This window comes from Akanthomyces muscarius, chromosome 1, assembly GCF_028009165.1.
Source record: "Akanthomyces muscarius strain Ve6 chromosome 1, whole genome shotgun sequence".
Taxonomy (NCBI): Eukaryota; Fungi; Ascomycota; class Sordariomycetes; order Hypocreales; family Cordycipitaceae; genus Akanthomyces; species Akanthomyces muscarius.
The window spans coordinates 6,220,324-6,237,101 of NC_079241.1; the positions used below are offsets into that span (position 1 = coordinate 6,220,324).

Genomic DNA, 16,778 nt, shown 5'->3' on the forward strand with positions numbered 1-16,778 from the left:
TTTATGAACTTCGCTTGTATTTATGATATCCTAGCGTTCAATTTAGCGCGCGCACTAATAGACGTATCTGAATTCTGCAATCTCTTTGTCCGTCAAATCAGCTTGGTTGATAGCTTCGGTATCGACTAGCTGCACTGCACCGCCCGCTGCCTTGTCGCGGCGACGGTTCTCCCACACGAGATAGAACCGAAGTACCATGCACAAAACTATGCCTGCCGCGTAGCACACCAACATGGCTAGGAAGCCAGATGTATATTTCGGGGACTCTCTGGCAAAGAAAAGCTGCGGTCCAATGATATTTCCAACGCAATAGGCGATGAAGATCATGGAATTCATGGTCATCTTTTTCGTGAAGCCTCCGGTGTTGCTAGTAATCATGGAAATATTAAGCGGAAAGGAGCAGACGTATCCGAGCAAAAAGGAATATCCGATGAAACGAGACCACCTTTGAGATGGATCCAGAACACGGACCATGATTGCGCCGGCAAGCGACATCGAAAACCCCCAGGCTATCCAAAGTGTTCGGGTGTTGCGCAGGTACGTGCTGCCGATTGTCGCAATCAGAACAAAGGCGGCTTGGAAAACGTAGCTTAAACTGTTGAGAAGCAATGTCGAAAAGGTGCTGAACCCCATGCCTTGGATGATAATTGGACCAAACTAGACAGCATGCCTCAGCGGAAGGTAGCGTTTAGCAGGGTGAGATTTGGGACTTACACTGGCAACACCGCCGTTCGGAATGTTGGAGCAGAGTTGAATCAGAACAAGGATCCATGCCTTTGGGTCGGTCAGAGCCTCGCGCACTTGCGGCCACTTGATGTTATTGTTTTTTATGCCCGTCATGTTCTCCTGGACACGAAGGATGGCTTTCTCGCGGTCCTCTTTGCTCAGGAAGAACGCCTTGTTTGGAACGTCGGGCAGTACCATGACCATGGCAACACCCCATGCAACTGTCGCAGCTCCGAAAATGGCGAAGACGGCCTAAAATCTCACGTTAGCTGCAAAGGACCAAGTTTGAGAAAAAGTGATTCTCACCTTCCATGATGCGATGGTGTGAATGTGGCCGATTCCGTAGCCCATCAAATTTCCAACCATCCCCGCGAAAGTATTACCGAGAAACCATGCGGCATGCCGAAGGGGTTGCTCAGAACGCTTATACCACATTGAAACCAGAACACCCAGTCCCGGCGCGATGGCGGCTTCCGTTGCGCCCAGGAAGAAGCGGTTCGCGAGGAGACCAGCGCTGTTGAAGCAAAGCGGCGTCATAATCAGGATACATCCCCAGATCAAGCTATAAGAAAATCGAGCCACACGTCAGCCCAAAATATGGATATCGTTCAACGGTACATTTTGCGCATCACAAAAGCTAGACTCGACGTACATTGACGCTGCAATTGTCTTTCCAGTTGGCAGACGGACCATGAGAGCCGCGGCTGGATAGGATGCAATGAGGTACCCAAAATAGTAAACACTATTTGCCCATGAGTATGCGCTACCAGACACACCAAGGTCCTCTCGTATACCCAAGATGGCAGTCAGGCTCAATGCTGACTTGTCAAGATATTGGAACATGTATGACACGGCCAAAATAGGCAGCAGACTATATGCAACTTGTCAGTATTAATGCCGGGGTATGAGTATTGATTCGTACCAAAGATCAATCTTTCGTAAAAGTCTTTTGTCTTCCTCGGGAGACAGCATGGTGCTTGTCGTCGCTATCGTGGTCGAGGCCGTTTTTTCGATGACGCCACCATCGATGGCAGCGCTCTCTTTGCATTCCGCCATGGCTCTTTCTAGTTTGATTTCGAACTGTAGGATTGTTAAATTCGAAATGATGCCGCGCAATTGGACGCAGGAAGATTGGTGAGCAGTTTGTCTCGCCTGTCTAGATGGCGAAAAGGCAGAGTTCCCAGGCCACGCGGTTAGCGGAGACCCAGAGATAACTTTATATAATGCGGTCCCCTGACTGAGCCAGTCCGCTCACGGCTTCCAGGGATATTCTGGAGAATTAAATCCTTATCGCGGGGTTCCGCCTCCTCTGCCCTGTGGAGTGGTGCTAGTTCCGAAGTCGCGGAAGATTGTCCTGTGCGGGGAGAAGAGCGCCTGCTTGCTCAACGAAGCGAGAGCCAAACCAATACACGCGGATACCTTGCTCGTCTCACGGTGTATTACAAGGCGTCGATGACGCTTCTCCAAAAAGTCGACTCTCACCGAGCGAAATGTTGCAGCTGGGAGAAGGAATTTGCGCAGCTGGCAACAAGTCTCTGGTGCAAAGGCGGGTTCCACAGACGATCATAGCCAACCTTGGACTTGTACATATTGTTAGAGCAAGAGGCATGAGATTCATATTGTGCATTTCTACCAGAAACATGAAATCAATGGTATTCCGACGGTCGAACAATGTTCAGTCCATGAATTGCAGTACAGGAGATCAGATTAACAGAGCCAGCGAGAAAGCTCGACATTCGTCCTATCTACTGTGCATGCATGTCTAGCGTACTATCAAATTACCAATGCCGGGAAGCGCTACCGGTTGAGCGGAGTGGCGTCGCCGCGTTGCGCCAAGAAGCCATGTCTCCATGCCGCGCACCGTCCGAGGGTACCGGCCATAATTCTCCGGGACAAGAAAAAAAATAGAATCAAACTTTAGAATCCTGCGCCCATTATCTCATCTCGGTCTAAGCTAATCGAAGGCATGGAAGCGTGAGACCCCGCGCCAATATTCGGATCATCAAAGCGAGTGTCTAGAACAACACCACTGATCTGAAGTTGTTCTGTCTGGCTTCCCCGCAAAGTCTTGCGGGGAAGCTTTACAAACATACTACTGGGTAATCCAGGCAGTCCACAGTTCTGGCCTTGCCCATTTTGTTGCATAACTTGCATTAACTTCGGTTCTTCCATATGATCGAAATGTCATTTGTAATGAACAGAACTGGTTCCCACTATGTTCTGACGGACTTGGCCCTCCGTAATGGTTCCTGGCCGCAAGCTCCCTGCCGCGATCGCTCTGGGGCACACAGAACGGATACTTTTCGAACCAAGGGTGCGCAATTGACCACGGTCAGGCATGTACGAGTTCTTGTGGTCTATGCTGTCTGTGACTATGAGGAACACATTGCGCTTATATTGTATGGGGTCTCAGCGAAGGCATCAACGCACACGGTAGATGGTGTCATTTTCTACACTCCATAAAGCCTCGGCTTGCTAGTCGCTAGCTCAAATCATAGCGGGAGCCAGCTTATTACTGCTTAAAACATACAGGGGCCGTGCCGAGTAGCATATGAAACAAGAAGCTCTCATGCATAACAGAGAAACTAGGGCGGGGTTTGCGGGCTAGTGGATGAAATTAACTGCCGTCCGCGACGGTACAGGCAGGTTCCTAGCAAGAAACGATCAGCACAGTATCAGCGACATTCCCGCCGCTGCCTTCTGTTTCATCGTACCTCGCCAACCCGGCAGAGCAGGTTTCCTTTTCAAGGAATAGAGCCCCCCCTGTCTTATAGAGTGCAACGTCAGGGCAGTCCAAATACGAGCACAGCGCATTCGTCCGTCCACAGCCTCACTGTCGCATTAGACGATGCGACCCCGTGGTGTTACAATTGCAACTGCACCACGAATACCACCCGTACCGATGCAAACCAGACGTTTTTTTTCACTGCCAGTCGCCACTCGTTTGGTGCTAACTCCTGGAAGCCATATTAGTCGCTCGCGCAAGGAAGTCAATTAATGGGCAAATAAAACGCAGACGGCTTCTAACACAGGCAGAATTGTTCAATGAAAGTAATGGTTTACTGGAAGTCACACATTCAAGTTTACAATCAATTCACAGAGACAGGCATAGTTCGGATATAAATATCTCCCATTACTGGCTAAGCCAACCTATATTAAAAGTTTCCATCCAACCAACATTAAAGCCGTATGCCGACATTCGTTCATCCAGCCATGCGTCGATGTAGAATCAAATATGAAACAGAGGCTTGGGTACTATACAATTTTCGCCAAGGTACTCGAAAGAGCAGCGAACAATCCCATCACAGCCAAGTCATCGCGTCGTTTCTCAAAGAGAAAGCCACTTACAGAACAAGGGCAGCGGCGACGGCGGCGAGGACACCGGCGGGGGCGTAGGCAGCGGCAGCACCGACGGGAACGGTGACCTGGCTGCTGGTGGGCTTGACGCCGCCAGTGCCAGTAGCAGAGCCAGTGGGGGGGCAGCTGGTGGTGGTGACAACACCAGAGCTGTGAGTGGCAGTGCCGGTAGCAGTGCCAGTGGCAGAGCCGGTAGCGGTAGCGGTAGAGCTGCCGGTGGCGGAGCCAGTGCCGGTGGCAGAGCCGGTGGAGGAGCCGGAGCCGGTGGAGGAAGAACCGCCGTTGCCGGAGTCCTTGCAGTCCTTGTAGGACTCCTCAGCCTTCTGGAGGACAGCGGTCAGCTGGCTGGAGAGGGACTCGGCGATGGAGCGGGCGGCCTCGGGGACCTTGGCGGTGACGGCATCGATGAGGCTCTTGGAGTTCTCGGAGATGGCGGCAATCTGGTCCTGGACAGTCTTGCACTCGCCGGCCTTCTCGACCTCGGACTTGCGGGAAGTCAGGGACTCGGTAAGGGCAGTGCCGGACTTGGTGAGGCCCTGGACGGCGGTGCCGAGATCGACGGCATCGTTGAGAGTCAGATCGGGACCGGCCTCAACCTTGGTCTTGCCGTCCTTGAGGTCGGAGACGAGCTGGTCGGAGGCCTTGACAAGGTCGCTCTTGTCGCCCTTGTAGGCATCGGCAGCGGTCTTGACGCTGTCAATGTCGGTCTGGACAGTGCTGATGACAGCCTTGACAACGGTGGCGTCGCGAGCGACAATGCCAGCCATGGCAGTGGAGGCGAGGGTGAGAGCAACAGCGAACTTCATGTTGACGGTTTGTTGAAAGACTGTGTCTTGAAAAGGAAGAGTTGCAAGTAACGAGTGTTGTATAGACTCAAAAGCGAAGGTGAGTGATGGGGATGAGGAGAGAAGAAACAAATCCAAGAGGGGCGAGAGATGCAACGATTATATAGGTAAATAGCCAGACCTCTTGGTCTGGGGAGCCATGGGTGGTGACATTGGAGGATGGCCTGGCTGGGCAATGGAGGGGGGTGTGCTGGGCAACCCCCAAACCCGTTAAGATGGTTGGCTGAGGGTGGGCTTCACTTCCTCTCTCGAGTACTATGTACCCGTAACAAGCTCGAACCAGCCATTGGTACCGCGAACGAGGAGGGGAGGGCGTGTGGCCTGTGAAAGAGTTTATTACCGAGGCAGCCGATGCAGCTAGTCAATGCAACAAGACGACTCACAACAAGGGAGTGGATCAGATGGATTAAGACAGCCACCTCAGGTTGCCAGGCCGCCATGGGGATGTGTGGTAGTCAGCCATCACGGGGAGGCAGTGCGGTGGATGGGCAATGGCAGTTGCAGGGCCAAGTTCTACATGTTGCATGTACATGTACACAGCAAGCCAGGGAGCCAAGCAGCTAGTGCGCACCCGCGTACTCGTAGATCTATTAGTGTGAAGAGGTGCGTGTGGAGAGCGACGGCCCAAAAGGTCACCATATTTGCCTCTTCTGGTGCGGACGCCGGGCATTGGCTCGACGCCACGGCAAGGGCCAGGATGACTTTTTTTATTTAGTTCCAGCTACCATGTGGAGGCAAAGTAGGTTCTCGGCCAGACAAGGGCTCTGAGGCTCGTCTTGGGATCCAGTTTGGTGCTGCAAGAGGTCCACCGATTGTGCGTTGGTTTGAAGTATTGCATTGCCCAACTTGCACCTGTTCATTTACACAAGAACCCAGCCGTACCAGCGCCATCACATGGGAAATCGAGCAGTTTCTGCCTCTCACCTGATTTGCGTCCAAAAGTCAACGGCCAAGCCGCCAGCTCGAAAGTTTCGCTGACGAGCCATCCGCTCTGTTACAGAGTGGCATAATGTGTATGACAACCACAACAGGAGTCCCCCAGGCGTTCTCCGCAAAAGCTGTCGTTTCTCTGTCTGGGGCAGGCCTGGCCCACCTCCACGCTGCCCCTTGTGCACAGATGATTTTTCTCCCCGCATATTCATTTGTGTTAGCGTGGTTTTGCCTAGAGAGCTGTGTGTTGTGTGCATGGCTCCTATAGCAAGAAGCATCTGCTTTATGCAGCCCAAGTACAGATTACAGACGGTGAAAGCAGTTGCCCAGAGACCGCCGAGGTTGCAATAACAGTGAGATGAGAAACTACGGTTTCCGCGGCCAACCAGAACAGCCCAGACGCCGCTTCCTCCATCCTTCATGCAGCCACTGGGCGCTTGATGAGCAGGCACCAGAACAGAGGTGAGATTTAGCTTGGGCTAACAGAGCAACGAGCTGAGAGGATGGTGTGCGGCTGGTGGACACAAGCAATGTACCTAGTACACTTTGCAAGCACACCAGTGGCTGGTTTAAGAAAGACTGTAGTCAGGAGAGAGACCTGTGCGAGTGGGCGAGTGAGTCCCCACCTACGCAATACGGAGTGCTCGTTCGAGTGCTTTCCATTCCTGTGTCTTTGCCACACCTGCGAGTCAACTAAATCGAGACACAGCTCCGGGGGTGGCTCATAAGCCAACCAATCAATGCTCAGAGCTGCGAACGGGGAGTTGCCCACCACGGATGGCATTGGCGAATGGGAAACATGCAAGGGAGAGACTGCGCGGACGCAATATTTGTTCTGTTCACTCGTCTACAGACATCAATGAGCACAATTGACCGTGCGTTGGTAGGGAGATTATCCATCAGTTCATACAAGCTATAACGCCGCAGTGCCAGCATAGTACATGACGTGCTCCCAATTCAGTATTGCGCCGGCGTGGCAAAATGAGCGAAACTACAAGCAGGTCAAGGCCGGACTTGACGGTACCGTGCCTCTCAAACTATTAGGTGCAGACTCCACGCCATTATCCACTTAGCCTCCTGGGCAGCTCCTGATGTGGGCAAGTTCGCGGCCGAGCCTAACTAATAAGTACTGGTGGAGCAAGGTCGGCGAAACGATCCAAAGCACGAAGAAAGGCTGTTTTCCCCCCAAGGCAACCAAGGTCCCCTCCCCCCCTCAGCTGCCAACGGCCGGCCTGCGGCCGCAGAAGGTGGGTAGGTTGGTTCTTGCGAAGATATTTACCCTTATCCACGGCGGGCGCCTATTAAGCTTCTGGGGAGCTTCGGAGCACATTTGCCTATTACAGATGAGGGAACTATGAGCGGTGTCCCAGAGTCCCAATTGCAGCCGTATACCCAGCAAATAGCCTATGTCGATCGACTGTCGCTTTGTGCCAGGTAATGAATAGCAATAAGATACGATCGCCCGGTAACAGGTACTTAATTTCCCTGTTTGTTTGAGAGAATCCAACTGCGTGCTTACAGGCAGGGTGCATGACTACCAACACCGAAGTCCAGGTCGTCGGGGACACGAGCCCCAGTGGCTGAATGGTCACCTTTTCGTGCAGCCCTTACGAAGGGTCTCCGCCGGAGTGCGCGCAAAACCTTGCTGGCAACCTCTGGCCTATTCCAACTATTGGTAGGCCGACTGTGAAGCTAGTGAAGGATGGTGTGGGGAGGCGTCCTGCGAAATGACCAGGGCCTCCATGGCAACAGGCCTCTGCATGGCGCCAGCTCTTGCGTCGCGGTGGGCATTTTGCCTCAGCTTTCTTACAGAGGTGCTCTTGGCGCGTTCCCAGAAAGGGGGCGGTCACAACAAGTATTGATGCAGCATGCCTGCAGCCTGTCCACTCTGCAGGCAGCCCTTGCCCACGCATAAAGTTCCTATTTTTATACAGTGGCACAAGCATGTGCTCGGTGGCAGATTGTTCTTACCCCGCACAAAAGATCGCGTAAAATCATGCCATGGGGCTGCTCAAACAGGAATCGACATCGACAATCCATCAATTGGCCACGCTTCGACTGGGGTCAGAAATTGCATGAGCCCCCCTGCAGCGCTATGGCTCCCCTCAGTTGCTGTCGCAGTGCTTGTCGACGTCGCGCTTCCACTGGAGATCATAAAAAAACTTTCTTGCACCATTTCTTCAGGAGGTAGTCGTAGGGACAGCCCGTCCAAGAGGCCGTCCGGTGCTAATTGCGCCACCTAAGAGCCAACTGCACTTACAGGTGACAGCTCCCACGCGGGCGCGCAGCCTGGTTCTTTTGTGGCGCTGAAGACGTTCCAATAATAAACAAGATTTACAGGTGACGCATCGCTGCTCAGTAGGAAAATTTGCAAAAGCACGATATAGGCCGAGAAGCCACCATTGTTCTCGGCCGTGTAAGCCCCGGAGGACTCTCCCGCTCCCTGGAGAATATCCGCTCTCAGCCAGTCGAGTAAGCCATCTGAACTCAAGGTGCCCTGGGAAAAAAAAAGGAGAAGTCACTGGGGAACATCCACTTGTAGGTCCGGGCCAATCATCCGAGGGCGCTGACCTACATTGACCTCCAACGGCCAATTGTGTGGAGATTAAGAGCCAGTTCATGGAGGGTTGCTAATCTTACTGACTTGCGGGGAAGAAAGAGAAATTGGGGGGGCGTGTGCTGCTGATGGTGACCGACTCGGTGGAAACACTTGCATTGCGGAAATTGCATTCAAGCCTCTTTATTCTGCAGCTCGTGCCTTGCTTTTCTCGCCCAAATAGTTCCGTCCCCGGGCCGGACGGACGAAAGTAGCGGCGCCCCTCCCGCGATGAAGATCTTGGGGGTGCAAGGCCAAAGCACATGAAGGGGAAGCTCGTGCAGAATTTTGAGCCGCCAGGTAGCTGCATTGATCACACTTGTTCCTGGCTTGGAGCGCCACTGTTGAGCGGAAGAGTACGAGAATGAACATTGGGGCAGCATCGGATCGAGCCGGCGTCCCTTGGTCCTGCCTTGTTCATTTTTCAATGCCCAGGGAGGCGATCTGGAATGAATCGGAATCACATGATTTGCTGCTCATATTCTGAAGCGAGGTATCTGCTGAATACCAGGGGCCGCCACTCAATTGCCGTTTCAAAAATCCTGGACAGCAATGCTTTGTCCCGCTCCCGCTCCCCAGCTCTGGTGCTGCTACAGGTTGGTGTAAACGCTGCAAGCTCGGCAGTTTATAGCAACTACAACAAAGTGCACGGTCTCCGATATAGCATTTCAATGTTGTACTGGTATATTGAGTTTGTGAAGAAGCTGTTCCTGAAATTGATGGTGCAAGTCAACCCCGCACAACGAGCTGTCTATAGCAAGCAGGTAGTATTGGTGCACTGTCAAATCTCGCCACCAATTCCCTAATTTTACCTGCATGCAAATTTCAAATTCTCCTAGGAGCTGCAGCTCCAGGTACAGCTGCGTTCGAGATTACCCCTATCTGAAATGGGGCGGCTTCACTGACTCTGTGCCAAATTCAACTATACAGCTTTCCGTTCTGGGAAGTGTAGCCCGGGTTTGCCTGCAGCAACTTGCGGAAGGCTCGGCGCTACTTCTTTCGCCATTGAATCCTACTATGCGCCCCAATGCAGGAAAACTAATGCAGGCCCCGCCTCTGTTGGACGGACTGTCAAGAAAATGCAGCGAGGCCAGGCCATCCACGAGCCGCCAGCCGCGAGGAGGCCTTCCGTAAGCCTTGTTTCGGAGCTGGCCTGTTGAAAACATGGTCTGAATTGAAGAATAGCCACCCGAAGGACAGGCAATGAACCGTCGGGGAAGGTTTCTCTTCCTTTAGCGCCTCACTAGCACTCGTTCATCTTGGCTTTTGGAACAGGCCAGACCCTAGGGCAGACCCAATGTGCGTACCAACCGCGCCTCGCACTCAATACTTACATGAGCCGATACTAGCCAGCGCTACTGTAAGCCACAGTGCTGCAATACGAAGTTTCTTCTTCTTCTGCCTACACTAGCAAGCCAGGGGGGAGTATTCGCGGAGTTTCCGCCAGTTTCGATCAGGAACCGCTTTCACCTCAACTGTGGTGTGCTCTTCAGAGACTGCATTTCTGCTAGTAGGGTTTTGCACCCGTCTGTCTACATGGGCTTCCGGTCGCTGAAAGGGCTTGCGTATTTTGCGCACTTTCAAGAGCTTTCAAGTGAAAAACTAGCTCGTCCTTACCTACTGCGAAGGGGTCGTTTCCCGGCTGTGCCGAGTCAAAGTTGGACGGCCTGGTACAGGCGTTCGCCAAGACAATGACTCTAGTAGGACTGTGCCAATATACCCTATCGACCTATGTGATTCACAGCTCCCATTTGTTATGGAAGTAAGTTCGTCTGCATTTCCCGTCACAAGGACCTTGCGGTGTTTCGGGCCAGAGCGAGTTTCCGGTTTGCCCGGTTGCCCGGCTTGCAACTGCACACGAATGAGACATCGAGGCTGAGTTGTCCAAATTATGTTCGAAACCCTTTTACAGGTATGATGTATCGGCTAGTCCGAAACCAGGTTGTACTTGATGTAACATGCAAGGAGCTGTAAATTGTACACCCGAGACTGCCAGGTTATCTCAGTTGCAGTCCCGTCTCAAGGGCGAGACATTCGGGTGAAAGCATTCACGTCACTCAAAACACCGATCGAGCGTCGCAGCTCTGCGATGTATTGATTGATCGACGTCGATGATGTACTGGCTTTGTTTGGTACCACTTTCAGTGCTGAGGCGGGAACTAGTAATTGCATTGTGTAAGTGGCTCCGACAGGCGACAACATATGACTGAGATGGCAAAAGTCTCTTGACATGTCTGACATGTCCGCAGACGCAGTACTTATATCACTGCGCGATAAATTTAGGCTCGCTGTGTTGTGTCTGGACGTCATCGATGTCATAGTATGGAGTAGTAGCGTGTTTTGTCATATTTGCCTTGTTCGTGACGATTCCGTCTTCTATGTGAGCAATTCGGCCACAATTTAGGTTCAAACCAGCACTGGATGATGGGATAGACGCTTAATATCAAGTCGGTTAGCTCGGAGGCACATTCATACCCTCGTTATACGCTGCGTTCTCGGCGTTACTAGGGTTGCAGGGTAGCTGTCTATGGTTGGCAACCATCTGTATCGTGATGGCCAATGTTGGGCTTTGGTCGAATTGTTTTCTTATCCCGTCTGTCCTTAAGCATGAAATTCAGGGTTTATCTAAGATTCTAAGCATCGTTTCTGTTTCTCGATGCCCCTTTGCAGCTCACGTCTTACACACATTGATTATCACTTTCCAAGTACTCCACACAGTACGGTCTGCGATGGAGCTATTTGCGACGTCTACGAACAATTTAGACGTGATACAGTAATTTTCTTCCCATTTGTCTCTTCAAGCTCATGATCTCCACTGGATTACAAAAGTCCCGCCATATTATCTACAGGTTGTTCTGAAAGGCTACCTGTCGCCAGTATCGCAACTCTCCCACGTGATGGCCTTTGACGTCAGCCCCTCTCTGTCCCGCCAAGGACGTCCAGCTGCACCATGGAGCTCTCGCTGCAATAACCGCAAGATAAATCCCCGATCACTGACGAACCTAAAATAAATCTCATCCTAAAAGCGACATAAAATCGAGGGCACACGGAAACCACGCCGCAACGCCACCATGGCCGAGCCTCTCCCCGCTGCGCTCAAGATCCCTGAGATCAGCCGCTTCATCAACCGTGCGAACCAGCTCCGCGCCGTCAAGCCCGCCATTGCCTACTGGTGCGAGTACCACGCCGTCAACCAGATTGTCGGCAAGACTCTGCATAATACCGACGACGACTGCTTCAACTTCACGCGGACGCTGCTGGAGCGCCTCGAGACGACAAAGACCGAGCGCGCAGACGACGATGCCATCACCGACAACACGGCGGGGCAAGCATACGTGGAAATGTTTGCCCAGGAGACGTTTGACCGCGCAGAGAGAACCATGCGCGCCAACAAGGTGACAAGGTATGCATAGTCGCTGCCCCTACGGTGAGCGCCGCGACACAGGCTGGAAACAAGAAAGCTAACAAGCGGCACCCTTTGCAAGGCAAACCGCCGACACGTTTGACGCTGCCGCCACCTTTTTCGATCTCACCCGAGAATGGGGCATGCCAGATGCAGAGACACTGCAGAAGATCAAATTTGCCAAGTGGAACGCTGCGCGCATTCTCAAGGCCATTCGCCAGGGTGAGGATCCCAACGAGTCCAATCCGAAGGCCCCCGAGCCCGAACTCGAGGACCCGGCCGAGGTCGAGCTCGATCCCACGGCCAACGACATATTGAATCCACCGCCGCCGGTGCCGCCAGTCTCGTTGGAAGAGGTTCCTGATGCGGGTGAGCCATTGCCCTCTGTCCCTGACACGGCCGCAACAACTACAGACGCAGGTGGCTTTCCGCCAGCAGCACCGCCCGTGAAGACACCGGAGCCGCCGTTTGTTCCATCTCCCATCAACTCGCCGCCGCCGCAAGCAGCATCGAACCTACAGCCGACACCCCCTGCCGCGCCGCCCTCGTCACGGCCGCCGGTGCCTCGCCAGTCCTCACCTCAGATACCGACCAAGATAACTCCCGACATCATATCTCCGCCCGAGTTCCTACCCCAGCAGCCGAGGGAAGCATCTACACCCGTTCTTCCTCCTCCGGCGGCCTCCGTGCCAGCTTCTGGCCCGTCAACAAACCCAGCACATGCACCGGCGACAAATATACACCACAAGGATCTCAACCAAGCCCAGAAGCACGCAAAATGGGCCATCTCGGCTCTGAATTTTGATGACGTGCCGACGGCGGTGAAAGAACTGCGGAATGCACTAGCCATGCTGGGTGCTCAGTAGCAGAGTGAAAGAGCAAACCACTCCGCATGAATCCTACGAGTCAAAAGGTACAAAGGATAATGGTTGAGTAAAGGAAGTTTGGTTATTGGTAATTCTATCCAATGAGTAATTATATATATGTATAGACAAGAAGCATCATTGTTCTATAAGGAAGTGTGCGCCCCAATGGTCGTAATGCATTGTATGGACCCGAAATCCGAATGCTCTTTCGTAAATTCATCGTGAGTAGAGCGTCTCGTATTGCCAATCTCACGTAGCCGCTTCCGCAAAAACACGAAAGGTGAAGCTGTAAAGGTGTATAAGTTATGCGACAGCAACAAAGCTTTGCGCTGTGAACCCGGTAATGGGAATGCTGTCCAAGTATCGGTTGGGGACGCCATTCCTGGTAGGCGGCTCCGGATCCTCGGGCGTACCAAACCATCCGCGCTCGGGACCCCAAGTAATTACCTTCTCAGACTTGGTGGCGATGCTGAAGAGAGATCGCATCATGGCGCCCCTCTTCTGCACACTTTCGTATGCATCGAATTCGATGGCGTGAACTGATGGCAGGCCATCCAGCGTGTTTGCCAATAACTTGCGGCTGAATTCCTCGTAGAAGCCATCCGCCCGACGAAAATTGTTAAAGATATTGTCGCTCGGGTCAACCTCGACAAAGACAGCTAGAGTATGGACGTGAATGCAATCTTTCAGTCCAAGAGCGTCATTGACGACCCAGCCCGCAGGCGGCGCGCTCCAGCCTGGCCCGAGGCGCATCTCAATCTTGGTGAGGCAGCGTCGCTGTCTGGCAGAAAGACGGGCCAGCAGAGGCTTCTTAGTCTTGAAGAAGCGGCCGGGTGTCGTGGGGAAAAGTCGAAACGTTCTCGTGCTGTAGAAGAAATGAGTCGCCTCGTTGCTGATGAGCCTGCATGTCCGCATCAGACCCAGCCTCTTGTGTATTCGCTTGTGGTTCTCTCGCGTCAAGTCTAAAACCTCGGTGATGTCGGCAAAGAAGTATTCATAGATCTTGATGCGTAGCTCGGACGGCAGCGACAAAAGCGGGAAGGGCGGCTCGAGAGGTTTCGGCTTTCGCTTCTGAAATGGGCGAAGAGGCGTGTCGAGCGTCAGTGAAGCGATCGAGAAGGTAACTTCTTCAGTCTCTGTGACTGAGCCAGATGCGGACGGCTTAGTGTTGCATGGCTCTGCCGTCGGTGTCTGTATAGTTTGGCTACTCTTTTGTGTCGTAGAAGCGCGTCTTACGGCTTTCCGAGGCATTGTTGGAAAACGGGAAGATTTCCAGTTGCTGAGAGTGTGTATGCCCACCTATGGGTGGCGTAGAGTGGTATCGGTGTTGCAAAGAGAATGGGTGGCAAATTTGCAATCTCGGTAGCGTGGAGAAGACGAGCCTTTGACTTGTAAGGACTTCAAGGCCGTGAGTAATTATAATCGGGATTCTTGCAAGGTAAACGTTAAATATCGATTCGGCAGTGTCTGTTCAACAGGAAATAGCTCCGGCAATAGAGGGTGGTGCCATGACGATGTCGCAGACGATGCGCCCAGGACCACCCTCTAGAATGCGATACGAGCGGCGGCCATTGCGCCGGATCAAATGGACTGCGAGAAGGGCTGAAATGGGGTATCGAGGTACGACTGCCAACGGACAAGAAGTCGAAGAAAGTAGAAAAGCCAGGAACGAGGTCAGCGCCGAACTGGGGAGGATGTCTCGTGTCGTTGATGTGAGGGGAAAGGCTAGCTGGTTGTCGGTGACAGAGCGAGCCGGAGACAGGAACGGAGCACCGCCGATGATGGCTTCCAGGCCACCCAGCGCCAAAGCGATGCGCTAGAGTCCCACGTGAGGTGCCTGCGGCAGCACTAAAATACAAGGCGATACAGTGCTCCAAGCCGCTGTGTTAGGCCAGAGACTGCGCTAACAAAGTCAGGACCTGGAAGCGGCCAGCGCTGTCCGGATCACGGTGAAACGAAATTTCCGGGACTCACCAGCAGACCTTCTGCCACCTGTAAATGGCACCACTGCGGTCCACCCACTGGATGAGGTCAGCGAAATTTTTGGTGGACTGACAAGGAGGCAAGCCGACTAGCTTCAACCGCCTGTCCCAAGTTTTTATCTTCTGTACGGTCCGTACAGCCCATCAATCGAAAAGACAACTTCTCCACGGCAGCTGGTGTGGAGGTACAGCATAATTCACTGCTTCAAGTCCCGCTGTCGCATCGCGCTGCAATTGAGCTGAATCACACACCATCGCAACATGCTGTCACGGCTTGTCCTGGCGCCCCGTGTGGGCATGGCCAGTCTGGCCCGACAGGCCGCCGCGCCCAGCCTGCGCACCCGCGCCGCCATGGCTGGGCCCCCGACGCTTCTGTCCAGACCTTACTCGCAGAAGAAGAACAAGGACGGCAAGGCTGCCTCACAGGCCAAGGATGCCGCTGCTCCTGGCGCAAAAAAGGGCTCGGCCGCAGGCGAGGAAGCGCACAAGTCGACTGAAGCTTCATCATCGCAGCAGCAGCCCCCCAGCGACGCTTCTGCTGAGGCTGCCGACTCCGCCAAGGAGTCTGGGCAAATACCCTTTCACAAGCTTCCCGACCTGACGCAGGGCATTCCCTCGACATTTGCGCAGGAAATGGCCGAAAAGGCAGGCCAGAAGCCCTCATCGTATCTGCAGACGATCGAACAAGAAGAGAACTCGGCCTCCCGCGAGAAGCGCGACCCCTACGACTCGTACGAGTCCACGCACCAGCTCAACCGCCGAAAATACACAAGATTCGCGCTGGCTCTGGCCGCCATCGGAGGCACCTCTACCTTGGTCTACATGGGCCGAAATTGGGAAGACTCGATCGACATCGACCGCCACCCCGATGCACCCAACGGCTGGGGCGTCGGTCTGTGGTGGAACAGAGTCAAGGCCCGCACCACCGAGTCCGTCACATACTACCAGGAGCCCGCGTTCGACAAGCTGCTCCCCGACCCTCAGCCGTACTTTGCGCGCCCGTACACGCTGTGCCTGAGCCTGGACGAGCTCCTCGTCCACAGCGAATGGTCGCGCGAGTACGGCTGGCGCGTCGCCAAGCGCCCCGGCCTCGACTACTTCCTCCTCTACCTCTCCCAGTACTACGAGCTGGTCCTCTTCACCACCGCCTCAAGCGTCATGGCCGAGGGCGTGCTGCAGAAGCTGGACCCCCACCACATCGTCATGTGGCGCCTCTACCGCGAGGCCACCAAGTTTGAGGACGGCGAGATCGTCAAGGACCTCTCCTACCTGAACCGCGACCTGTCCAAGGTCATCATGATCGACACCGACGCCAAGCTCGTGCGCAAGCAGCCCGAAAACGCCATCGTCGTCCCCCCTTGGAAGGGCAACTCGGACGACCGCGGCCTCGTCAACCTGATTCCCTTCCTCGAGTACATCCACACCATGGAGTACGACGACGTCCGCCGCGTCATCAAATCCTTTGAGGGCAAGGACATCCCCAAGGAGTTTGCCCGCCGCGAGGCCCTCATGCGCCGTGAGTTCGAGAAGCGCCACAAGGCCGAGCGCAAGCCCAAGGTCTCCGCCATGGGCGGCCTCGGCAGCGTCCTCGGCCTCAAGTCGAGCAACATGAGCATGATGCAGGCCGAGGGCGAGCAGAGCGCCAGCGAGGCCTTCGCCCAGGGCAAGATGCTCCAGGACATTGCGCGCGAGCGCGGCCAGCGCAACTACGAGTTTATGGCGCAGAACATTCGCGAAAACGGCGAGAAGTGGCTCCAGGAGGAGAAGGAAATGATGGAGAAGATGCAGCAGGAGGCCATGAGCAACATGATGGGCTCATTTGGCGGCATTTTTGGCGTTTCCAAGCCTGCTGAGGGCGCCGCTGCCGCTGGTCCTGATGCCAAGAAATAAGAAGACAAAAATGACCAAACAACTCTGCTTCATTTCTCTCCATCAGCGAGTGGTGGACGATACAAAAAGGGGGACTGGAGTGCATTGTGCGCTCGCATGAACCGAATAACTATCAACAACAAAATTCGCCATTTCCGCCAACATGGCTGCCATCGGCAAACGAAATCTACCACGCCGCTTTTT

The 16,778-nt window shown here is 53.8% G+C and overlaps 5 protein-coding genes across 5 annotated transcripts; 2 read left to right on the top strand and 3 right to left on the bottom strand.

Annotated features, from left to right (window-relative positions):
- Nucleotides 1-54: 54 nt before the first annotated feature.
- On the bottom strand, nt 55-1,782 carry LMH87_007110 (uncharacterized protein; the record flags this gene model as incomplete). Its single annotated transcript, XM_056192145.1, has 7 exons — nt 55-657; nt 715-978; nt 1,033-1,288; nt 1,379-1,385; nt 1,454-1,468; nt 1,521-1,597; nt 1,649-1,782. The coding sequence occupies 7 exons, from the start codon at nt 1,780-1,782 to the stop codon at nt 55-57; spliced, it is 1,356 nt and encodes a 451-aa protein (XP_056060393.1).
- Nucleotides 1,783-3,311: 1,529 nt separating this feature from the next.
- On the bottom strand, nt 3,312-4,889 carry LMH87_007111 (uncharacterized protein; the record flags this gene model as incomplete). The annotated part of the gene is made up of 3 exons (XM_056192147.1): nt 3,312-3,376; nt 3,441-3,493; nt 4,075-4,889. The coding sequence occupies 3 exons, from the start codon at nt 4,887-4,889 to the stop codon at nt 3,312-3,314; spliced, it is 933 nt and encodes a 310-aa protein (XP_056060394.1).
- Nucleotides 4,890-11,525: 6,636 nt separating this feature from the next.
- LMH87_007112 (uncharacterized protein) lies at nt 11,526-12,723 on the top strand (the record flags this gene model as incomplete). The annotated part of the gene is made up of 3 exons (XM_056192148.1): nt 11,526-11,857; nt 11,940-12,226; nt 12,278-12,723. The coding sequence occupies 3 exons, from the start codon at nt 11,526-11,528 to the stop codon at nt 12,721-12,723; spliced, it is 1,065 nt and encodes a 354-aa protein (XP_056060395.1).
- A 303-nt stretch (nt 12,724-13,026) lies between these two features.
- Nucleotides 13,027-13,974, bottom strand: LMH87_007113 (uncharacterized protein; the record flags this gene model as incomplete). The annotated part of the gene is made up of 1 exon (XM_056192149.1): nt 13,027-13,974. The coding sequence occupies one exon, from the start codon at nt 13,972-13,974 to the stop codon at nt 13,027-13,029; it is 948 nt and encodes a 315-aa protein (XP_056060396.1).
- Nucleotides 13,975-14,966: 992 nt separating this feature from the next.
- On the top strand, nt 14,967-16,595 carry LMH87_007114 (uncharacterized protein; the record flags this gene model as incomplete). Its single annotated transcript, XM_056192150.1, has 1 exon — nt 14,967-16,595. One exon carries the CDS (start codon nt 14,967-14,969, stop codon nt 16,593-16,595), a length of 1,629 nt encoding a protein of 542 aa, XP_056060397.1.
- Nucleotides 16,596-16,778: the final 183 nt, after the last annotated feature.